This window comes from Solanum verrucosum, unplaced genomic scaffold (assembly GCF_900185275.1).
Source record: "Solanum verrucosum unplaced genomic scaffold, falcon-dt-bn FXZP01000049.1, whole genome shotgun sequence".
NCBI lineage: Eukaryota > Viridiplantae > Streptophyta > Magnoliopsida > Solanales > Solanaceae > Solanum > Solanum verrucosum.
The window spans coordinates 3172900-3198888 of NW_026020221.1; the positions used below are offsets into that span (position 1 = coordinate 3172900).

Sequence of the window (25989 nt, forward strand, 5' to 3'; positions counted from 1 at the left end):
TAATTACTTTTTGTTGGGATAAATAAGAAAAAATTTATATCTAAAAATAGATTTATTAAAAGTTAAGGATGAAATATTTTGTTATTGTACATTAATATGTCATTTATAAAATACTAGTTGTGCATGAACAACTTGAAGTTTCTTGAGATAAAATTAAACTTCTGGTATGTATTTTTTTTTTTAAAATAAAAAATACTAAAGTTAATTAAAAAAAATATATACATTAAATATTTGAACTCCTTTTTTTTCATAATAGTTTATAGTGTACTTAACTTCACATAATAATAATAATAATAATATCACTTATATTGAAAGACTTCCTTCAAGATGATAACATGTTATAGTAATATGATTACTACACATTATCTTAGATATTAGTGTAAAAAAACTTTATTTACTTATGAAGATTTAAGTAATGTAACTCAAAATTCTGAAATATTTTTGTTGTTGTGTGATTCTTTCATTCTTTCTCTTTCTATTTTTCTATATAGAATTTGTACCTTTTTACTTATACAAACTTAAATATTGACCAAGTAAAAATAAAATAATAAATTTATCATTAAAATTTTTGAAGCTTCAAAATTTTAGGGTTTAAAGCAAAGTCTATTAATCTACCATTGAACTATTATTGCGAATTGCGATGAAGTAAAGTCATGTAGTTGCCATTTAAAAATACCCCAAAAAAGTTAAAGCATAAACAATTAGCTCAAAATATCTTATTAATTTGATCAGCGATTAGTATAATTAAAAATAAATTAATAAATTGATTTGTTAAGCACAAATATTCAATTGAATCACCCGATAATCAGAACCACAAGATTAAAATTTTGAATCCCCCCTCTATAACTGTCACAAACACTTCTACTTCTGGTTGTCCACAAAGTACAAACTACACAAGTACTCTCAAATAATAGCACTATTATTTTGTTAAATACATTGTCCTCCAAATCACTCTTTTGAGATTTAATATTATTGACAATTTTTTAAATATATATATATATATATATATATAAAAAATAAAATTAAAAAAAAAGACAGTTAGATGTTGATCATGCATGTAAAATTACATTTGTACGCAAAAATATAAAGTATTTCGTATTCCAAAAATATACACTCAAAGCGTACAATGAGAACTCCAATAAGAGTCGTATCAGAAATTTTGGGTACTAAAAAAAAGCTGTAATATATGTTTATACATTTTTCTCCTATAGAGGACTTTCCAAATTCAGATTTTGACAAAGAACGTTTATAGGCATTTAAGCATTGGAAATTATAAGCCTTCTATCTGATAGAACTTTTTGGAGGTATTTCTCTTTTGTCTTAGAACTTAATCCTTCAAAATATGAGGAATATTAATTGATCAATCTTTTTAAAAACGGGGAAAAGAATAAAATAACTTCCATAATCACATCATAGCAAAAGAAAAGAAAGACTAACGATGGAGGCCATAAACGCAAGCAACTAGAAATAGTAAAATTAACTAATGGAAGGAGTGGAATATTTACTTAAATATGTCGAGAAAAGATGTTATTGCAATAAACTTGTGTCTTCAAAATTAATTAAAAAAATCATCTTCCAAAAATTTTAAGATAATACACAACGAACAAACGGATCTACTATTTTGAGCATACAGTATAATACAAGGAGTTACGCATGTCAAATAGAGAAATAGGAAACCTGTTTTAAAAAAAAAAAAAACGCAAACCTGCATAGTGAGTGAATACATTTAGCTATCAAGAAGGCAATTCAACACTTCACATAGATACAAAATTGATTTTGTTTATCCTTATTTGTACGGTGTAATTTCCGACAAAGGAGATTCAATTGAACCCCCTTTCAACACACTTAGCACCTCCACTGATAGAAGGTGGAGTTGGAGACAGTTGAGGAAACAAATCTCAATTGTGAGGAAATAAGCAAGAGCCGATGGCGACTGTACGCCACAAACTCAAAGGTGTAAGTGCAGAAGATACAGAAAGAGTGTGTGTGTGTGTGTTGGGGGGAACCTAGGACTCCAAGTACTTAATCAGCATTCAACAAGTTGTTTTCCTCCTTGACAAACCAATAGCAATTTTTCTTTCATTTCATTGTAATCGTCTCATGCACAAAATCCCCATCAATTCTACAGAACTCAATTTACTTCCCACAAAGGGAGGTATTTGACTTACTATAGACTGTACCACTACTACGACAATTCATACAACTTCCTTACACTGAAAATGGATACAAGATGCAAATATCCTAGCATTTCCATTGTACAGAAGCAATATCACGTACAAGGTACATTGCTTCCATTGGAAAGTCAAAAGTTTCACTATACTCAACCATGCCACCTCATTGTAAGGATCCAAATTTTTTAGAGAATTGGCAGATGCAAAAACTTGTTTCTGCCAACAGTATATCCAGGTATATCAAGGCATCAGAACTATACTTGTTTTTCTATAATATGACGTCCTCCAATCATGAGACAGATCTATGAAAACTGTCTGCACACAACTGACTCCTTTTCTCTCTTCATCAAGACAACTTGTTTGTATACTACAACTAGGGTTTGTACACCTATATTTTCCAGAGTATGAATTTGCGACCTTTTTTGCTCCATCAATACAGAACATGCAGGTCAGATCAATGTGTTTGCTGCATGAATGAAAATACATGCTGATCACATATTTGGTGCAGTATAAGACAAGCATGTTTTATAAGCTAAACTTCATTTGAAGCTTCAGATATAAAAAAGAGTTACCATCTTTTCCAAGTCAAACTACTTTACAGCTTCAAAGAAAAGGACTTGTGGTTGCAAATGCCCTCTTTCACACATAACAAGAACATCATCCCAGCCACCAATTACCTGAAATATCAAATATCCGTAATTTACAAAAAAACTTAAAATAATAACAAGACAAACTGAAGAATGAGAAATAACTTTTACCTTCACAGTTTTGTCGTCATACATAACCCACTGCCCATGATCACAATTGTAGGCAAAACAGTGATAATGCTGCCCATAATAGCAAACCTGAATAAATATCAAGCAATAAACTAAGCCACTTTTTTGATAAATCCAAGATCAAACTTAAACCTTCACCAACACCCAAACCAAGGGTGTGGTTTTGGTGGTCAATGAATTGGGTGCGAACCTTGGAGAACAAGGTTTAAAACCTAATAGAGACAAAAAAAATCCAGGTGATTTCTTTCCATCTACCTAAGTCTTGGTACGAAAAGTTACCCGATATATGTGTTGGTGGAAGACAGTACGTACCCAATAAAATAGTCGAGGGGCATGCCAGCTAGCCTAGACATCAACAACAACATACCCAATTGTAATCCCACAAAGTGGGGTCTGGGGAGGGTAGAATGTACGCTGACCTTCACCCTACCTTTGTAGGAGCATACATCCAGACCCCATCATAAAAAAAGAAGAGGAAGAAAATTTAAACCACCAATGACAGTATCAAACTTAAGATGGTTTCCCGCTAGCAACAATATCAAAAGTCTTATAGTGTCATGCTGGCAAGGCCTACTATTTGCTCAAGTCTTATTTATCATCTCTAATCTTGTTAGATATTTGTACGTTAGTAGAAAATATAAAGAACTTCTAGTGATAGAGGACGTAAATGATTGACTATTAGATGCAATGGGTTCCAAATTAAAATTTTACTGGGTAAATGTTAGCAGAAATAGAAAAATAACTTGTCATGGACCAAGAAAATCACAAAAAATTGTGTAATCAAATGATGAGACCAAGAATATGAAAATACTAGTGATGTGATGAATTGATACTGGATACTATCAGCATGTAAAATAAAACATTTGTTTTTCCAGAAAACAATGAAAGAGAGTCGGAAAAGGTTTACCATTGAAATCAAGCAATGTTTGTTTTTAGGAGCTAGACCATGATAAAGTACACCTATGTCCACCTCAGTAGAAAAAGCTGATAATGTTGCTGTTATGTCACCTACACTCTCACAAGTATTTTGCCAGCCTAAAACTGCAGGAAAAGAAATAGAAAGGGAAACTGAGGACCACGTGATGATTTTCTTGAGATATAAATCACCCACGACAGAAAAAAGAAAGGAAAATTTGAAGACCATCGATACCTGTTGTAAACACATGCGGTGGAGTAGAGAGAATATGATGGATGTAGTTAAGCTTCCCACATCCACCAACCTCAGAATTACAAGACAACTGATGGTTCATCTCAACAAGATTCAGAAGCGCATCAAAGGAGCTTTCTGGGGACACAACCTGAATGGAAAGGACATGAAACTTAAACAGGAGATACTTTATAGATGGACCTCATAAGATTGCTATGCTGAACAGAGATTAAGTGTCATCACTGAATTGTTTTGAAGAACATGCCTTGATTGTACGGAGGGCACTGGCATTAACATTGTGAAAGAAAGATGTATACTTCAGATGTCTGGACTCCAATCCACAATTGTAGCAAACCATTTGTTCAAATGTGTCCATCCCGAAAAGAGAATGTACAATACAAGCACCATTTGAACAATCCCACGTGCCCATGCAGCTACTATCTGCAGATTCAGTATCAGAAATACCTGAAGCTGATGTAAACGACCGATGTAGAGAATCAAATATAACACCCAGCACTTCAGATGCATCATTCATCTGACCCTGTAAATCAATACCACGCTAATTATAATTTAAGTCAATTATTTTAAGTAGGTGGACTCCTACAAAAATATGGGGGCAGTTGATACAGTTTCGGATTTACCTCCTGGAAAAAATTACTATCAGGATACAGGTTGCTGAGGGAAATTCTCAAAGAAGTAGGATCAACCGTCTTTCTGCATGTTTCAGTTGAAGCAGTGCTCAAAGCAGTAAATATGTCGTACAAAGCACATATCACACATGGATCACCAACATGAACATGTTCGGATGATGTTCTCAGGAATTCATCTCGAAATCTTCTTACATGCCACAACGACTAAAGAAACACAAGAAGATATTTCTCAGAGCATGCTCCACGTGAAAATACAGTAAGAATATATAAGTGAACTCACTCCTATGATTGAAAGAAAGGGTACGTCCCAGTGAACACAAACCTGTATGATGACATTAAGAAAGCAATTATATTCCCCAACTTCATTCTTTAGCCCACTGCCATATGCATCCATTTTATTTACATCTTCAAAACTATTTGCATTGCCCAAAGTCCCAGCCTTGGGAAACACCTTTTGTTCGTTCCCTGGACTAGGCAGCAAAGGCAACTTCTTATGTGCATGGAACATGTCTAGCATTATGAAAAAGGTATAGAAAAAAATGAGAATGAGGGCAGAACACTATAACAAGTGGAGGAACAATTAAATTACTACTCTATACTTGTGCAGACTCCAACTACAGTGAAACAGTTTCAATAAGTTTGAATGAGATCTCGGCTAGCAAGAGAGGTACACATTGAGGTTGTTAAAATTTTCAAGCCAACTGAAGGAAATATAAACAAACAATTCTCTGCCCATAGCATGTCATTTTCTTCATCAAAATTCATTACATTTTAAGAAGATTTTACACTTTATATTAATATTTCTAGAAGATTTTACATTGACAGTAGATAATGAAAAATAGAAGGTACATCAGGCATTTGTTCTGATTCCTTTTACAAGTGGTAAACAATATACAGAACCGCCTAAACTAATAAGCACTTTAGGAGAGTCAGTGACAGGAAAAGAAAGATAAATGTGCATACCAAGGCTTTGCCGAACAGCCTTCTGAAGGTCAGCTTGGAACCTCTCTTCATCATCATCCTCCACATGTAGCTGTCTCAATGTCTTTGTTCCACTATCTGCTGGAACACTATTTCCTAGTATTGATATCAAAGGTAGATCAACTCAGAGAAGGCATCGTATTTGATTGTTTATAAACAGAATTCACAAGGTAACATAAATAACAAAACTACAAGGATAAGGAAAAGCAGCTATCGTTGCCCAGCAGCTTGGCTTTTCATTTCTTGGGTAAAGGTGGAGGAAGTAAAAGGGAATAGGATCTAATCTTTAATTGGCTCCAAATTGACTCGTAACTCCACAATTTTCTTTTGCCAATAGCAGATACAATTGGATCAAACTTTGTCCCACTGTTTAGATATATAAACATGCCAGCTTGAAGATATAACTACGCAATACCAAAGCTTCACTGTGATAACAGTGAAAGAAAAACGAATTGCTCCTCTAAACCTCTGACAAAATGGAAAGAGACAAGGTTCATCGAGGACTAACTTGATGGTAATTTCTTTGTCTCAAAGATGCAAATACAAATATACGGTTATCAAAACGAAAGCAACACTAAGCTTTGAGCTCTTCAGATCAACTAGCAAGTGCCAGCTTTAGACATCCATACAACTGTTAATAACTAGCCAATATACTCCAACTAAATTGAAATAAGCATGCTCCTGAAATATAACGTGTATTTCAACTTTTATCATTTGGTTCCTCCTTCCTCAGGGCTTGGATCTGGTTGTCTCATAGAGAAAACACTACTACTAGACATGGATATATTGCTCGTTAGGAATCCACCAGCTTCTGCCCAAGATAGCAGGTGAGACAAATATTCACACGAAAAATTCGCAAAAAAATACAGTATACATAATAAAATAAGGCCAAAAAGAATATAAATTAGAAAATGTTGGTATTTCTTCAGGGCCAGCAAATCAAGGCACTACAGAATAGTTAAGCAAACAATTGCAACTCACCATGTGAAGAATGCAGAGCTCTTGGTTCACCAACTTCAGTGTTTTCCTTTTCATCAGAAGCAGATGGAAAATTCCCATCAATAAGCTTAGAATCGTGCTGGCATCCTCTCCTTCCAGAGCGTTGAGTAGATACCAGACCACTCTCATCCACACTTACTTCATTTGACAGTCATGAATAAGAGCAATGGTAGAGTACATAATCAGGTGAGATAGTCACTGGCACTGTATCGCCAAGGGATTTATTTAGCTAGCAAAAAATCTTCCTGACATTGAAACAAAGGCCATACCAGTTTTGTGTGTCATTCCTTCAGCATTGATTTTTGAAAGACTTCGTGAACTGTCCGGAAATTTGTTCATCTACATTAAGCATTCCAAAATTTGCATGAGATATGTTTACAATTGACTAGTTCAGTCTAAAATTTAGAGAAGCATATCATTCAAAAGTAACACCATCAACATTTATTGACGTCCCTTGTACAGAATAGAATGGGAAAACTCTCACAAAAATAGGAGAATCCAAGCATAAGAGTATTGACCTTCTTACTAATCTTCAATTGCTCATCACTGCACTTTGAGCAAGTTTCAGACTTCATAACTGTATCAATACTCCCTAAACATGTTTTTGCAGTTCTCTTAGTTTGCTCGGCCAGATGCTTCAGTTTAGCGTCATTCTCCATTTGTCTTTGATATTCCAAAGTTTCTTCAAGCTTTCTTTCCTCAGCTTCGAGTTCAATAGTACGTCTATACTCCTGTTCATTCAAGGAATCACCATTTCCAGCAGTTTTATCACCTTGATTCTCTCCATCATGAGTAACTGCAAATGAACTGCAACAGCAAAGTTATTTGCTGATATTAAAGATAGTCATGACTTCTACATAACATGGAGTTTCAAGCTTATGGAGAAAGCATTTCTTTGGGAAAAGACGTACACATCTTCCATAGTCTGATGTCGATGCAAATGCAGTTCGTTGCTGCCACTAGTCGGCTGCAAATAAGAGTGAACTGATTACTTCCCAACTCAAAAACACTAACATTTGCAGCAGAAAAAGTCTAACCTTTGAACCCTTGGCTTTCCGATACTCTTTGCTTTTTTTCTTATCTTTAATTTTCTCATGTGTATGCTTAGAACAACCATTGCCTCCACCAGAACTATTCTTGGAATCATGAGCAAGTTCAGCCAAAAGTGCTTCACTGGCAGCATCAGACTTCTTGGTAGCATCCTTCTCAGCCAGATCCTCCAGATGTGCCTAAAGAAAGAAAAGACAATCATCATCATAAAAGAATAGTACAATAGAGGTAAATGGTAGTATGATGGAAGAGAGAAATAGCAGTAAAAGATCCCAGAAGCAATAATTGAACTATCATAAAAGTAGATGCTAAGTAGGCACCCGGATATATGATTTCAACAGAGTCACTAAAATCCTCCGGTGATCCTGGGCACATGCATGCTCAATCTCTACTCTCAGCTGCTGCATCCCAGCAACCACTCGCATGATTCGAGCATCTACTTTACTCAGCTGAATTCAAGAAATTGTAGAGAAGGAAACGATTAAACCAAAAACAGAAAATAATAATAATACAGCATTAAACCATAGCTGATGCACCAACCTCAATGGAGACACGTTCCTTCTGTCTCTGTAGTGCAACTTCCACACAAGAGTCCACTTGATGAAGGTAGTCCTTCAGTCTCCAGTCATCCTCTTTACTTGATTCGATGTCACATAGTTGAGATGTTCCACCACTATAAGTTTCCTCAAAACCAAACCGATTGGCATTGAGAGACTCTGCTTCCTTCAGAACATTTGATATAGCATTCAACTCAAGCCTATTGCCGATAACTGTAACATCATTGTCACTTTCTATGAGATCTTCTCGCCGCTTTCGCAAAAGAGAATCATAACTTCGTCCAACAATTTCAGTTCCATGATCTCTTCTCCTACCCCCTTTTAAACAAATTACTTCAATTGCCAGCAGTGCTTCCTCATAATTTAAATGTTCAATTTTTCTCTCACATAAACATTGCAGGTCATAAAACTCCTTCTCAAGCTCAAGAAAACGAAAAATTTCTATATCTTGTTGTGCTTTCTCTTCTCTTGCACATGTCCAGGATGCCAATTGTTCTACACTTGATGGATCAGTGAATATCCAGGACAAAAATGCCTCTGGATCAAGTTCAGCCTCATTCTGGTACTGATTACTAGACAAAACATATGCAGTTCTGTCAATAGAAATTATATCTGGACATGTGCTTCGAGCAAGATTGCACGGCAGGAAACGTTCATCAAACAATAAACATGAACCATCTTCACTGACAATTAATTTCTCCAGATCGTCAAATCCTTGACTAGCATTGTTTGCTCCATCTCGAGAACTAGTTTTCTCGGAATACCTACCTAAGCCACAAGAATACGAAAGATCTTGCAGAAACTTTAGCACATTTTTTAGTTCCTCGGCACCTAGAAAGCATATACATAAGGGAGTTTGATCAACATTGTAGCTAAGAAGCTGAGAGCCAAAAGTAAGACCCTGAAGCTCTTCCACTGCAAAATCAATAACCTTGCTGAGGTGACTTGAAGCAAGATATTTACTTTCAATAAGCGTCTGGAATACAGCAGAAATTCTTTCAAGAAGATTTGCTCGGTCGGGATCATCAGATAGTGGCCACTTGTCAGGAAGGAAACCATTCTTAGTACCATAATTCCTATCACAATCCATCAACTCAATGTCTGAGATCTTATCATGTACTCTGCTTTCAACTGTATCACTGTTAGGTATATCCCCAAATTTCTTATTTCTAGGTGATGAATCCAATTTGTCTTCATTGCAGAAAACCTCAGAAAAGCCATACTTAGACTCTTCTGTGTTATCTCTTTGGTGCTTTTCATCAAGAAAACCCTGTTCTTGAGATCTTGATTGTTTATCAAGCATCTTCGCAGCCGCACAACCATCTAAGGGTTCCCAGGAACAGTTCAGAAGCATCTCAGCCCACTCGTTCTCCACATTCTGAGGCAATACGGACTGCAATTTAGGATGCAAAGTTCCAATGTGCTCATGCACAACATGATAGTTGTGTGATACAGAGTCAGTAAATTTTTCGTTGCAGCGATAACATGTCCAAAACTTCCAATCTTTATTGGTTTCATATAATGATAGAGCCTCAGATAGCACTTCAATAGCCAATCCGTCTTTTGACGCACTTAAATAAGCCTTAAGATCTGAAATTTTAATTCTAAGCAACTCTTTCTTCTTATCCAAAGTCAAGGAGTTCCAATAAGACTGCACCCTATCCCTTCTCTCTGTGGAAGACGAGTTTTTCCTTGCATTTCTGCTTTTCCTCCTCTCACCAATTCTCTGCGCTGATCCTGTTGTCAGATCCAGAGCTTTATCTCCATCTTTGTGCGTTTGGACTGTTTCAGACTTCTTTTGCAACAGCCTTGCAGCAGCCACTCGGACCTCAATCTCCTTCCTCCTCTCTTCAGGCATCTTAGTCACCTTTTTAATCTCAATTGGCCTTCTTGCTTGAACCAACCTCATCTCCTCTGGCACCCTCCTAATCGGGATCAACCGGATTTTTTCCTCACCATTGCCTATTTGATTCACCCAAGCAGAAATGGATGCAAAGTTCGACTTCTGAATTAAACTTTGGAGTTCAATCCGTACATGGTCAATCCGAGCATTAGGAGTCTCATCCTTCTGTTGACTTTCCTCCTGTAAGTTCTGTTTTGCAGGATCTATGGGGTTCTCAATTGCCAATGCCTTTTCACACTCCTGCACAACTTCCTCATATTCCTTCCCCTCATTTGCAGCCTCATACAACAAACTAGCATAGAAATGTGCAAACTCAATCGAATTTGGAGACAGTGATACAGCTTTCCTGGCACTCTCAATGGCATTCTTCAAATGTCTATGTTTAGCATTGGGATCATCAATCATGGAGGCCATTTTAGCACAAACAGAGCCCTGGACACGATGAATAAGAGGTGCATGAGGCGAGTTTTCATGCTTGCTTGCCAATTCCTTTATAAATCTTAGGGCTTTGGTATGGTTCCCCCTGCGCAGGGATGATAGGACACGCTCACATCCAAGCTTTATTGAAGCTGATAAGGCATTCGTTTCACCTTCAACAACAGCCGAAGTGTCATTTTTTCTCGAAAGTTTCTTCTGAACTGATGTACACACTGAAACTAGGTTTTGTTCCGATTCAAGCAACGGAATCGCCGCATCTTCGGTGACAGCGGACTGTTTGGGACGAGGAGCGACTGTCCGCTTCTTGTGCACCATCAATGTATTCTATAACAATTCAATCGTATGCATAAATGTATCTCATGCGCCTAAACAAGTATAACAAGGCATATATATCTATCTATCTATACAGAAATTCTATGTCAAATTGAACAGATATATATATATATATATATGTAAATGTATATGTATACAAAACAGAAAGCGATAACAGAAACTTACTGGTGAAGCACAAAACGTCGGAATCGGAATGAGAATTAGCTATCTACCGGCGATGAAGTACAGAGTCAGAGAGTATCTCTGTTTCTCTATACTACTAAGTACTAACGAACAAAAAGGGGGAAGAAGAGGGGATTTTAGCAGCGTGAGGGGAGAGAACTGGAAAGTTGTGTCCTGACTAATCAGCAACTTTTCAGTCTTTCTTGGCATGAGGAGAAAATGGAGATTTTGTTATTTATTAGTACTTGCCAGCGTGGATTATGGCAATCACAACTCTTTGACTAATGAAAATGAGTAGGAATAATGAGAAAATTAATTAAGAGATATCTATTTGGTCATCTAATTAATTATTTAAATACTCTACATTTGCCTTATTTCCTTTATTTATCTACATAATATATATTCATTCTTTATTAACCTCTTCAATTATAACTTACTTCACATTTTTAACTTACATACATATAAATAAAAGGTGAGTTTGAACATGAACTTTCTAAGCAACAAAATATGTTGATCTGAAATTACGTAAGAAGCTTTAAAATTAATGAGATTCTTAAGGTTTTTATATAATCCTTCTTTTTTTGGTCTCAAATTCTCTAAAAATAATGTTAAATATATTGTTTAAACATAATTATACACTGCTTATATTTAGTACTATACAATGTATACTACTTTTGATATAACTGATGGATATTGTGTTCATCTCCTTGTTTACTTATAAATAATTTTTTAAAAAATACATATGAAGGTGTATATGTGATGGATATACATCATACAAATTTTTTAAAATAAAAAATGAAGAGGATTCTACCGAAGTTGAGGAAAGAAGTTTTTTTAAAAAAAAAAAACAGTGAAAGAGGTTTAGCTTCATGAATTTTAGCGTGAACATGTGTTGGCTTAATGTAGATGTAAAAATTTTACAGGCTATGATTACTATAAATTATTTATTTTATGGGAAACTATACCAAAAAATCATGTTAAGAGCATTCGAAATGAGTTAGGTAATTTACAAATTTAAATTAGTCGGGTTTTAATGCGTGAGATAATAGACATAAAAAAAATTAAAAATTAAATTACTTATGATTAGGGATGTCAAAAGAATATGAAAAACCGTTCAAATTGATTTATGTTATTTTTTCAATAAAATCGTGGACTTTTATTTAAGTGTATAACCGTCCCGAACGGTTGGGATGGTCTTTTTAATGAACAACTTTCACATATAGCAAATATAAAAATCATATTTATATGTTATAGCTATAGTTTGCATAATTGTGCTTCATAGCAAAATTTATGTTAGCTATGGAGCTTTTGATTTGTATAATTCGCTAGATACATCCAATTTTATACAAATTGTTCAGTTTTGTATAAATTCATTTATACATTGTAATTTGTATAATAAGATCTGTATTTATATAATTATAAGTGTATAGGGCGAAAATATATGTATTTGTATAATTATAAGTGTATAGGGCGAAAATATATGTATTTGTATAATTATAAGTGTATAGGGCGAAAATATATGTATTTGTATTTGTATATATACACTTTTCTCTCGCTTTATACAATTTTGTATTTGTATTTGTATATATACATTGTTCTTGTCTTCTTGGTGAAGAATTAAAGTGTTACTTGAAGAACATATTTGTGAAAGAAGTATTTTAATAGTAGTATATTTTGAGATGATATTTTAAAAGTAAAAAAATGAAAATTAACCGAACCATACCGATACGAAAGAGAAACCGATATGATTGAAATGATTTTAAAAAATCTAATTTTGACATATTATAAAATACCCGAAAAAATTAGGACGATATAACTTTTAAAAAATAACTGACCGAACCCCTTACTTGTGATTAATTGACAAAAGTCTAATAAATTAGGGACTAGTTTTTTCTGTTAAAATACAATTTTGTTTTTACTTTCTTATATCATCGATTGAAATATATGTTTGCATCTTTCAGCAATGACGCAAAAATAGGAAATTTACTAGTAGTTGTTTTTCCGACTTTGGTCGACCTTTTGTCCAATTAGAAAAAAACACCAAAATTCATCTGACAACGGAATTGGTAGTAATAATACTTCGCAGACATGCAGAATATTCTAGGAATTATGCCTTGTCCATAACATTCATCAAAGCTGATTTGGTTGTCTGTCCTGTAATTCCTCAATTTCACTTTTATTGATCTCATACTGGTATTTTCAACTCACTAAAGTTACATTTTAAACGTATACTAATAATCAAACTAATGATCATTCTGAACTCACTATAGAATCTGAATTTGCCATTAAAAAAAAGTTGTTTTTCATTCTCAGTGAGCACCAAGGGAGTCATGAAGTGGAGTAAGCCTAGTAAAAACTACTCTTAACTAAGCTTCAATTAGACTACAAGACAATGAATGGAGGGAGTACTAAAATAAGCAATGGAAATCAATCACAATGGCCTAGTAAAGGCTTCGGATGACACAAGCTGCATCAACTAAGTGCCTTACACAATACAACATGAACAGAATTCTTCTAAAAGATCATGCAGCCTTGAGAGTTGGGACAAGTAAAGCAGAACAGAATACAACTGATGGAAAATACCGAAGCTGAAGTGGAGCACCTGTCAATGGTACGTAATACAGAAAGCAGGGGCTACTTCCTTCTTTTGGTTGATCAGAAGTACCACGTCCAATAGTCAATAATGTGATCAACTATGAAACAGAATGGGGAAAATAGCATTGCTAAGCAGGAGACACGATCTTACTCCTAATTTCAGGTCAGACTCAAACAAATAGAATCCGGAAATGAGATTAGTAAGAAAAAACATAATTAGGATAACTAACTGAAATCCATATGAGCTGCACATAAATAAGTACATTCTAATTCCTGAGGAAGCCAGTTCCTATTCAATGACAAAATTGTGATTTATGCTAGAAATTCTTGATACCAAACACTAAAGCAAATGCATCCTCTCGACATAAGGCTGGACCAACCATCTACTGAGAGGCTCCCCACAGCCCACAAAGCACCCTGAATTCCCATTCTGAGCAAGAAATGGGAAGCCGAACATGTTAAGCAACTCCTGTACTGCTTGCCTCACCATAGAGGATCCAGTCACACGACTCCTACGGCCCCATCCTGTCACAATATCAATGCGGCTTGGACGGATTCCCGAGATAAGCATCTGTCGGCGGAACCAGGCAAGTGTTCTTGACAGTGCGATGATTGCAGTTCCATCTGACATTACATGGAGGTTTATAAGCCAATATGAGGAGCTTTTCTCTCTAACTGCATCAGGGTAGACATTCTTGTCCGCTGCCACCTCCCAGACAGATCCAGCTTCCTCCTTGAGTCCTGATTTGTGCAGAAAATCAACAACTGAATCAACAAGACCCCTTTTACTCTCTCTGTCCTCACTATGCATCAGATCCAAAAAGGTGCCCACATGATCCCTCACATTTTGCCCATCGGGTCCTGCTGCTGGCATGGTCAGAAGGAATGTGTGTGCTGGGTGACGTGTGACTGCCATCAGCTCACAACAAAATGACATGTCAAATGATGTTTGAGCTTCTGTGCAGCAACTGAGGAGCAAGGTATAAGTTTGCAGAGAAGGGTTTAGACCCAATTCAAGCATGCTTTGAAGCAAGTTGTACGCATCAGGCAACCGGTGAACTCTAAGGAAAGCACTGAGCAGAGAATTGCAAGTAGGCACATTGGGGCATAAACCTGCATTAATCATCGCATGATACCAGTTCCAAGCCTTTTCTACATTCCCAGCCTTTCCCCATAAGTCCACTAGAAGACCATATACAGGTTCATCAGGTACCCAATTCTTCCTTTTCATCTCTGTAAAAACTGCCTCAGCTTCCTCCAGATAGCCACAATGGCCAAGCACCTCCATCACAATGCTGTATGTCACCTTGTCTGGCTCAAATCCAGCATTCTGCATGTCTCGATATAATTGTAATGCACTAGAATAGTTCCTTGCTTTTGCATGCAATGCAATCATAATGTTGTAGGTTACCAAGTTTGGTACACAGCCCTGATGAACCATCTCACAGAACAGTTTGTGCGCAGCAGCTAAGTGGCCTGCTTTTCCAAGGCAATTAATAATGACACTGTAAGTGAAAGTGTCTGGAGAGAGCCCAGCATCTTGCATCCTTTCATACAAGTCCATGGCAACATCAAGGTAACCAGCTTTTGCATGGATGTCAATTAGAGTACAATAGGTTACACGGTCAGGTTCAACTCTAGCTTCCTGCATTTGACTAAAGACATGTAATGCTTCACGCAAGTAGTTTGCTCTGCCGTAACTGTGAATGAGACGGTTATATGTCACTACATTTGGTTGGCACCCATCTTTGACCATCTGCTCAAGCAACTTGTTAATTGCCCCAAACTGCCTAGCACGTCCCAGGATGCCAACCATGGTGGTATAGGTGTGTCCGTCATGTTTAAATCCTGGTTGCTGCTTCAACCAGTAGAAAAAGCCAAGAGCAACTGCATGATCATGGATCTGCTTAAGAACTTGGTTTGCTTGGTATGGATCTAATAAATAGTTGAGTTCACGAAGAGCATTTTCCGTCTCAGGACTCCAATTTAACTGTTGTATAATGCGAGAAACTGTTCCAACAACATGACTACTATTAGAGAACTGTCTGACCATTACTCCTGCATTTTGCAACTTTGTTGCTCGTTGTGGCCTGCTGAAACCTTCAGGAATCTCATGCTTAAGCTTTCCTTCAGAGCCACGCACATTTGTCATGTTACGATTTGGATATGTTCTGGGCTTTGCAGGCATTGTCCTCCTCCGGTCACAAGAATCTGGGATAACACCATGGGTCTCCACTTCCCCAACACCATTGTTCGAAACAGGATTCCTGCCTCTGACCGAATTACATTTATCACCTTTGTTTTTTGTGTAATTCGAATTATGTGCAAGGGTTGACGTTACAGGTGTATCAGTAGAAGCTTTTCCTTGAAGTTTGTCATTTCTGGAGGTCTTTATATTTGATGGTCTCACATTGGATACAGGCTTTGTACGATCCACCACACAGTTGTTGGATGAGCTAAGCACTTCGCTTCCATCTAACATAGGTATCTTATAGTTTACCACATCAGATAAAAAACTGACTGCTGCAATACCTGCCCGGACAAACTGGTCTGAGATGGGAGGTGAGGACTGTACAGTTATCTCGGCATCAATGTTACCATATTTAACAGAGTCTACCCGCCCAGACAAGGTAGATACTGGTATGGCCTGCGGCCTAGAAACTGGAGAGTCTAAAGTCTCATTTTTTTTCGAGCTCACAACCTTTACAGCATCTCCAGATAATAAGGCACCAACCCCTACAGAGGATTTTGACACTAGGTTGGATGATATTTGTGGATGTCGAACGTCATTTCTAGTCTGTGGCCTTTTTGAAATACAGGTGTCATCTTCTGAACAAGTGCAGGAACTTCCATCTCCTGCACTACATCGTGATCCACCTAGAAAAAAAGACCTAGCTGACTGGGAGAGTGTGCCGAGCTGCTTTGCCCGAAGCATAGTCTGCAAGTTAAATTGTAAAAGCCAGTGAAAAAAAGTTCTTTAGACCTTAAACATGATTGAAATATAATGAAAATGCCAAAAGATGCTCCAGGATCTTCAAGGAAGCAGAGCAAGTCATAAATGAATTAGGAATCACCAAATTATTTGCTTAGCCAGTCAAGTGTTCATCATGGCATAGCGAAGTACAATACAAGGCAAAAGTATGCATTCAACCAATGCTGCATATTAACTTATGTTTCTACATGAAATTCATAAATTGACGACTTTTTTTGGAAATATCATTCAACTCCTATGACTATTTCTTGGTTGCTTACTTTAGTTAATGGCACATGATAAATTATCATTTGGACACTTGGCTTAGCAGACTATGTCATCATAAAATCTAAAACAAGCATGTCCAGAACAACAATCATTGACTCATACACATGACTAGACAATATCAGTATTCATTACCCATCAAAGGTATCACAACATTAATCATCACATATTCCACTCATTAACCAAGGGAATGCCTCCTTCTTATTGTTGAGCATGACCAGCATGATTGCAGTGGGGACTTCCAAAGGGGAAGACAAAAGTTAGAGAGGTTGAAATACAGCAACTCATAATATCTAGGACTAAAAATAGAGTTGGGAAGCTCCAAAATTATGACCTACTTATAATAATTACAGGATAGGTACTAGAAAAAAAGAATGCTCAATCACAGCACTATGAGTCAATGATGAGCTAAACTTACACTGTCATAGGCTTGTAGTATGTTAACAAGCTCAAGCACATCTTGTTTTCTACGGAAAGGACAAGAGGATTGAACTCCAAGAAATTTAAAAAACTTCGGCAACCCCTTAACAGATTTATCAATTAAAAGCATTTTCAGAAAACTAAATATATCAATCAAAAGCTATTTCAGAAAACCATAGACAAAGACTAATATATACTACCACCTACAGATTCATGTTTGTTTAACAAGAACACACCCAGGCCCTAATTAGCACTGTAAAACCTAGTGACTAGAGTCTAATGTTCGAAAGTCCTGGATGTTTAATAACACATACTAGAAGAAATTACAAGGATTTTTTTTTCTCATTTCCAGAAAAAAAAAATTGGGGTAAAATATGAAATAAGAAAGTTAAGAAGTCAAAAACATATGACAGAAGTCTGAATAACTACATGTTTTACATAAAACAAACATTTGATACATTTTGTACTAGTAAACTAAATCCATGGTAAATAACCCTTTTCACCAAGACGAAATTTTGCAATAAAATTGGTTCCCTCCATTTACAGGAAAAGTAAAGAACAACAAAAATGGACAAAAAGGTCCAATCTTTATCAGATTCAGCAAAAATAAAACAACCCCACATTCTAATTCATCAACACCATTCTCTCAACAGAAATTCAAGAAAAAACAGAGCTAACAACAGCAAACACTAAGATCAAACAGCAACTCACATTACAGAACAACTCAAGAAACACAATCATTGACGAGTGATTCAGAGCTAAAAACTAAAAACAGATAACAGAAGAAAAAAAGATTCAAAGGAAAGAGAATAGAATACCTGGGAATTGGTAGACGCGGCTTCAGAGCCACCAAAAGAATGAAAAGGAAAACAAAAGTAAAAGAGGAAAAATAATAATACTCACTTCACAGAGGAAAGGGTTAAAGTGGACGGCTCTTTTTGGTGTCAGCTTTATATTGAGTTTCCAAGCAATTTGGCGAAACGAGTACAATGACTGTTAAGGACTATATTTATTTTCCTCTTTTTTATTTTGTAAAGTTAACGTTTAATGATATTTTTGGCTATTTTCTCTGATGTTCACTTCATCCACGTGTTCTTTAAAAATATCACATTTTATTTTTAGTTTTATTTTCTTTTAATCTTTTCGTTTTACTCGGATTAATCTCCTATGTTTATGATTATTTCACTTTGGTGAGTACATTATTCTAGGAAGTTCTCTTTATTTATTTACTAGGTTATGACTTGGTAATTAGATTTTTAAGCCTTTTCTAGACATAAGTTTTGAAAAAATATAAAAAAATTTAGTACATTGTCTTTTTTATTATTGTGAATTGACAAACTATTTTTTTCTTACTCTCATAATTTAGTTTTAGTTTAGTTGGCGATTCAAATTTTACAAATAAATATTTTTTTTGTCATATTAAGGATTATTGAACTGAACAAAACTAATCATTTAAGGGATTGCTTGGTCTAAAATATACATATAAAAAAAGCAAAATACATAAATATGTTTTTGATATCTAAGCCTTTCAACTTTTAGTGCTAAATGATCAGAAAATATGGCCAGAATTTATCCAGAAAATTTAAAAAATTATAATATTTTTTTATTTTAAATAAACTGATCTTTTTTCCATTTTTTAGTTAAATTGTATTTAAATTAAAAGGGTAAAAATATTTAAAAAGTTAAAATAACATTAAAAAAATATCATTTTGACCAAATTTTCTGACCAAATAGATTTTTCCCTTCAACTTATATAAAACTAAATAAATAGATACATATTCCTATTTATTATTATAAAAAACAACAATAAAATTGTGCAGTAAGTAGTCAGGTTTTTACTGATTTTGTTACCATAAATAAGTGGATCCATATGACACTGCTTACGAAACATGTCTTGGCCTTCAAGAAAGTCCTTTTTTTGTTTTTTTTTTCTGTAAGGTCAAACGCGGTAAATTATTTTATTAATAATATCTTTTTCTTTTTCGTTTTGCTCTTCTGGCCCTGCTTAATGCTCATGTGTTCTATTTTCGACCCATAACTTTTGATTTTGTTCTCTCTGGAGTCTGGACCCAAAAACCTTGTAAGAAACGGTCACTCACTCACATGAAATGCTCTGGTTATATATTGTGTTGGCTTTGTGATGTATCAATACATAAATATGAAATTATGATAAATAAAGATGTTAAAACGATATGGGGTATATTTAAATCATATGAGAAAAAAAATCGTAAGATTTATAAATTTAGTCGTGAAACATAGGTTACAATTGAAGAATCGAGAAAATTTATGTAGGTGATATCTACTAGTCTTTCCACATCAAATTATTTATCATTTTAGAAATTCACGAAAAAAATAATTTTTATTTTATTTTATTTTATCTTAGTAATTATTTCTGAATACTATAAGCACTTTAATTATGAAGCAATTACACGTAAAATACAGTAAAAATTTAATGATAAGAAATTACACTTTAAGACATAAATAAAAGTATGTAAGATGATCAAAACTATTCCTTGTCAGTATTTTTTTCAAAAGAATGTGTGAAATAAAATGCAATAAATAACTTGAGACGAAGGAAATAATTAAAATAGCAGATTGTATATATAAAATACTTGTTATACAACTTCTAAAATTATTATCATTAAAGTATTATAATATGAGTTGAACAACAATGAAGCAGTGGGTATTTATATAATCACACTTTGATTTGTTAAGAACTAATGAATAGGAAAATTGATATGTACCCTTTTATTGAATCGAAGGATTAAACAAAAACATAAATAATTAGTTCAATCAGCATTCAAAGCTCACGTCCATTAGCTAATCCTCTAGGGACTAACCTCAAAATTAGTTAAAATCAAACATTAGGTATGACTAATACCAAATTCTAGAAATCTATGGACCCTTCCAATGGTCCCCTCAAGAGTTTAATAAAATATTGACATAGCTTAATGCTCTTTTAGTGCTATTACGTAATAGAGTACTAGACAAACTTAATTTTTTGTAACATAATTAATAAGGATAATTTAGAAAAAAAATAAGCTCCAAATAAACAATTTATTTAAGAAAATACTGTCAAGTTAATAAGACCCAAGCAAAATGAAACTGAGTAACATTTATAAATGCAACAGTTAATTATTACCAATTACTACATGTTTTTAGATGTAATATTAAGTAAATAATATCAAGTAGCATATAAGGAATATTTTGCCTTCTGTTTTCTTTTTCCCCACAAGAGAAAAAGCCAAAAAGTAATGGATGATTCTTTTTCTTTTCTTTTTTTCCTAACATGTATTCAAGACAGAGTTGAAAGGATGTTGGCTGATCTGCTTGAACAAATTTGAATTTTGGAATCTTACACGTTATGAGGGATTGAGTAATAGTGATTACACTTTAATCTTAAATTCTTTTATTAAAGTACCAAACTAAAAGGTAATGTATCAAAAGGTATGTATCCGAATGTAACTTATGTATCCGCAAGACTCAAAATTTAAGATTCTTTTGTCCACGATTCTGTACCTTTTACAAAATAGAACTTGATGGGCTGCTTTACTTTCTATGATGAAGTTTTGAATGGGCCGTTGGCTCCATATCCTACCAATTGTATTTGGGCTGAATTTGATCATTTAAGAGGTTCATAACCTTGGTGGTTTTTCTTTGTTTTTTCTTAAGAGAATTTCAAAAAACATGATTTAGAAATTAACTTATTTAGTTAGTTTGCTAATTTTCATAACTAATAATACAGTATCTGCAATTTTTATAATATTTTTAAAAACCTTCCTCGCCCCCCTTCGATGATTTGTATTTAAATTTTATTTACGGTTTAAAAGGCTATTAAATTTTGAATAGTCTTAAGATGTTGACTTAAACGTAATTAGCAATAAAAAAGTGAATATGTTTCCCATTTCATCCGGATAAATATGCATGGTAGCAATTGGAACTTATACACGATTCATCAATTTTATTTGATTTTCTTTTTCAGAAGAAAATAAGGAATAGTTTCGCAAATGATCACTAAATTATTTTCTATAACATAAAAATTACTCAATTTTATCCAAGTATAGCCCAGAAAGTTACTAACCTATATAGCTCGACTTTATATAAGTCACAACAAGTCATTAAACAATTTCCTCAACCAAACACTGCCTAAGATTGTATCACATCGCGAGGTCGATTAATTTTCCTAAGTATCATATAAAAGTCTTTTTCATTTTTCCCTAATGACTAGCTTTCTATAATACTTATGAGCAAAACGACAGAGTGACTTTACGATTATAAAAAATAATCTAATTATTTTCGTTATTGAATATTGAGCGACCATCTATTAAATCAGCTCAAGAAACTAATCAGTAAAGAAGAAAGGGGATAAGAATATTAAAATTCTAGAAAAGGAAAGGAAAGTTATGTACAACCTCCTTTTTTTTCCTCTTCCTTTTCTGCTTAGCGTGATGAGATGAGCTGTGGGAAGCTAAACACTTTATGCCTTTTATTTTGCTTGTCACATTACACCATTCACCAAACAACATAATAATGTTGGGAACATGGGTCTTTTTAAATGTTTTCTTGTTTGGTTTGGCCTACAACTACTTATAAGGCCTATTGCCAGGTTATAAAGACACCCCCCTTAATGAAAAAGTTCATGTCATTCCATCATTGTTTCCTCCTCTTAATTGAATACAACACTCAAATATGTGTGCTTACAATTAATGGGATTTATCCCCCAACCATCCCCTCAACTGCATGGATTACTTACGTACCTGTCTTTATAATATATTTGTACCAATAATGCGCGATAAAAAAATTATCAATTAACTCTGGTTCTTAAAACTCTCGTAGTTAGGTCTGCCATAATAGATGTAATGGATAGATATTAAGTATTTATACATGAACTATCCAAATAAGCATAATGAATATGATTCATATATATAATCTATTTAGATTAATTTATTTAGATTTGAGAAATCACAAATAATGTCATATTAATAATCTATTCTTTTAATTATTTGGATGAAACAAACTGCTTTGTTGACTTTGTCTCAGCCTCTCCTAATTGACCACGCATTTTTTTATCCTAGCCACACCTACTTCCACACACTTTAATTTAATATTACGGCAATATGTCCCTTTCTTATCATTAAGAATCTTTACTCAATTTCAACTCAATATTATTCGAATTTATAAGCTCACAAAATTCATCCAACATGGATTCTTTGTTTCAAAATCTTATTTAATTCCTTTCCGACCATATTATAAAAAAATGAAATCGGTTATCATATTAATTGTTGTACTCAAGGGTATGATTTAGCGCAATCAATAAAATGAGTTGCAAATTATAAAATTTAAGTTGTTGCCAAAGTATAGACTAAGTGGTTTCTTTCTGTTTAGCAAAAATACTAGTGTAATATTATCTTGCTTAGGGTGGTTGGGGTTTGTTTTGTACTAATTGTTTTACTGTAGTTCTTGTTTTTGATATGTAATAGAGTATATCTTTTTCTTATTTTCTATAATCTGTCGTAATATGTTGTTTATTGATTATCACACTATTCTGTCATTGTCTTTGCTCCCCTTATGGTAGACCTTGCACCGTTTCCTTATTACTTACTATCTTTTCTTCACGGTCTTCTTCTTCTTTACTTGAGCCGAAGGTCTTTTAAAAACAACCTCTCTACTTCCATAAGGTAATGATAAGATTTGTGTATATTCTATCCTCCCTAGACATTATTGTTGTTGTTGTTGATATTGATGGACAAGATTACTCGATACCTATATATAATAAATATTTCAGAATTAGTCGAGATATACACAAATTAATTCGTACACTACCATAACTATATATTTAAAAAACAATTACACTTGTTTGAAGATGTTTATCATTTGGATGATTTAATGTAAGAAATGGCAATGGGTTCTAATGGGACCCAAGTTGTTCGTCATAACATCAATGTAAGGAAGCATTAGATTAAGAAACTTTGGTTATATGTTATTGTCGAAGTAGCCACGGCAACAGTAAGTAATTCAATATGTCAATCTCAAATCATCAACCGTTCCATTAATTAGCACAAAATCATTTCACATATACTCAACTTAACTTTAAACCACATATTACTTCAAAATATCATCACTCATGACAAGACCTAAATATTTTTCTTTTTTACATTCTACAAAAAAAAAAATCCTTAAATTAGAAAATAATTATAGGAAACTTTACTTTAGACTAATAGTAATGTAGTGGTGAAGTCTTTTCTTGCAATTGTACGATAGCGCGCAGAATTATTTTGAAGAATTTTTGGAGTCTTTATTGTGACTTTAAATTAGTTTCCATATTTTGACTTGTTAAAGCAAGAAGGACATTTAGTCAAACGGTCATGCTATCAAAATACAGTGACCTTTAACCTGCTGCCTAATTAGTAATTGTGTCGATGTATATGATTTTATTATTTGGTATCTGTTGTTATGTTAATGAATACTTTTAATGGTATGAGATTTAATAAAAAATAAAAATGTGCGAGTTTAGTTTAAAACAAATAACATTATACTAGGTTAAGAGTATTTTTATACTAATATTTAGTCACTCGATTTTTAGTGGCCATAGATACTCAATTGGCATGGGGTGATATCATTAATCTCCAAAATAATGTGTGCGAAACTACAAATAAAGTCCAATATTTTAATATGTAGAAATATCTTAAATGGTGTGAGACCTTAAAATAAGTGTAAATTTAACTCAAAACAGACAATATTACACGTATAACATTTGTCATTCTAATTTTGCAATTTTACGCCATCTTACAAATTAATTTGGAATACTATTTAATTTGCATCATTTTTAACAACTATATATTAATCCAACTCCAATGGTCATTCAGAAACAACCTCTGTAATTTCTACCTTTAAAATAACGATAAGATAAGCATACATTCTTGAAAATAGAGAAGGATACTCCAAATTTAGTTTTTTTTTTTCCTCCTAATCCAATATGGTTAGTTTGTTAGAATAGCGCCCAAACAAATCTATTTTGTGGCAGTGTTTTAGGACTACATGTGTGCCATTCCATCAAACAATGAAATTGTTCAACTACTTCATCTACATGGTATACAAATTAATCTCAACCCTTGGATTCCATTTTTTAATTTTATGTACCACCAAATCCTCCTATGAGTCTATGACTTAATTAGTACACACAAATCATCATGACTTAGGTCCATGCAAATATAGGAATTAAATTAAACTGATCAAAAGGTGGCACCTACATATAGCCGAGTATTAGTATCGGGGTCATCAAAATACTTTCAACACGAAATATAAATCTATATTTAAAAATTTACGAAAATTATAACAAATATAGTAGATACAAACTCATGATTTTAAATAAATAATGAGTTCAATGAAAACAAAATATAAAGTATTAAACCGATAAAATTTTTAATTTTAAATTCATATCTAACCGACGGTCATCATCTTAATTCTCTCCCCCCTTAAATTTCTTGTTGAAATCACTCTGTATTTTCGTAGTTGTATAAGGTCAAGCTATATCTAGCTTGACTTTAATACTATTATTTATCTGAGACCAAAAGTTTATTATATTTTCAAGTTGGTCTAATTAATTAATCTTGTAGAAATTATATTAATGGTCCTTGAAGTAATCATGAAAGCCAGTGGTAGGTGTTGATGGTGAGAGAAAGATAGACCAAATAGACTTGGTAAACTTAACCAAAAAAAGTTAAAAAGAGGAAAAACAAATTATAATTGACTGGGTTGTTAATTATAGTTCATCATATTCATTTTCACTTTGCTTGTCCTATGGAGAAAAAAACAGTAGCACAAAACAAAATTTTCTTTATCTTCTTATACACGTTATAGAATAAGATAAAAATTACACTTAAATGTGTAAATTTGTGCTGAATAATTAATTTCCAAGTTTACTTTATCTTAGTGGATATGAACTTCTAGAAGGCTTTGTTTATTGTGAGAACATAAATATAAGAAATTATGACCAAGTACCAGAAAGGAATTTGCTATTTTCTGGTTGACCAACTCTATAGTTGAGCAAGTAAAGTTCATTAATTTCATTTTCAGTTGGACAATACCTTCCAAACTTACTTTTCTATTTTCTCTAATATATTTTTTAAAACATTAAATTTAATATATTCAAAAGATAATATAGTAATATTACTCCTATTATTTATTATTTTTTAAAGTATGTGTCAAGTCAATAATAAATAACTATTATTGAACAGAAAAAGAGAGTTTTAAAATATCATAATTCACATCAAAATGTTACAATTTTGAATTAGTGTTCACTTAGCTTTTTTCTGTTTCAAAATAAGTGATGTTTTAGACAACTAAGAAGATATTAATGATGTTCTTCTAATTTCTCTTTTTTTTTTTCAAATAACTTTTTTTTATGTAATCAAGAAATTGCAAGAGAGTTACGTGTTTTTCAAGGTATTTATTAACGATAAGTTATAGTTAAAATACTCCTTATTTTTTTAGGAACGAATAGTTTCTTAAATGATATATCGAAATTAAAAACATCACTTATTTTGAAGCG

General features: G+C 33.6%; 2 protein-coding genes across 2 annotated transcripts; both read right to left on the bottom strand.

Moving 5' to 3' along the window:
* Positions 1-2062: 2062 nt before the first annotated feature.
* LOC125831144 (uncharacterized) lies at positions 2063-11340 on the bottom strand. The gene is made up of 17 exons (XM_049510327.1): positions 11171-11340; positions 8315-10996; positions 8095-8223; positions 7762-7953; positions 7636-7691; positions 7243-7531; positions 6994-7063; positions 6707-6862; positions 5708-5821; positions 5067-5254; positions 4736-4948; positions 4360-4635; positions 4098-4245; positions 3855-3988; positions 2930-3016; positions 2744-2848; positions 2063-2637 (listed from the first exon to the last, which is right to left on the bottom strand). Exons 2-16 carry the CDS (start codon positions 10985-10987, stop codon positions 2762-2764), a joined length of 4812 nt encoding a protein of 1603 aa, XP_049366284.1. The 5' UTR covers positions 10988-10996; positions 11171-11340; the 3' UTR covers positions 2063-2637; positions 2744-2761.
* A 2623-nt stretch (positions 11341-13963) lies between these two features.
* LOC125831003 (pentatricopeptide repeat-containing protein At1g74750-like) lies at positions 13964-18346 on the bottom strand. The gene is made up of 2 exons (XM_049510197.1): positions 18257-18346; positions 13964-16700 (listed from the first exon to the last, which is right to left on the bottom strand). The coding sequence occupies exon 2, from the start codon at positions 16695-16697 to the stop codon at positions 14103-14105; it is 2595 nt and encodes an 864-aa protein (XP_049366154.1). The 5' UTR covers positions 16698-16700; positions 18257-18346; the 3' UTR covers positions 13964-14102.
* Between the last annotated feature and the right edge of the window lie 7643 nt (positions 18347-25989).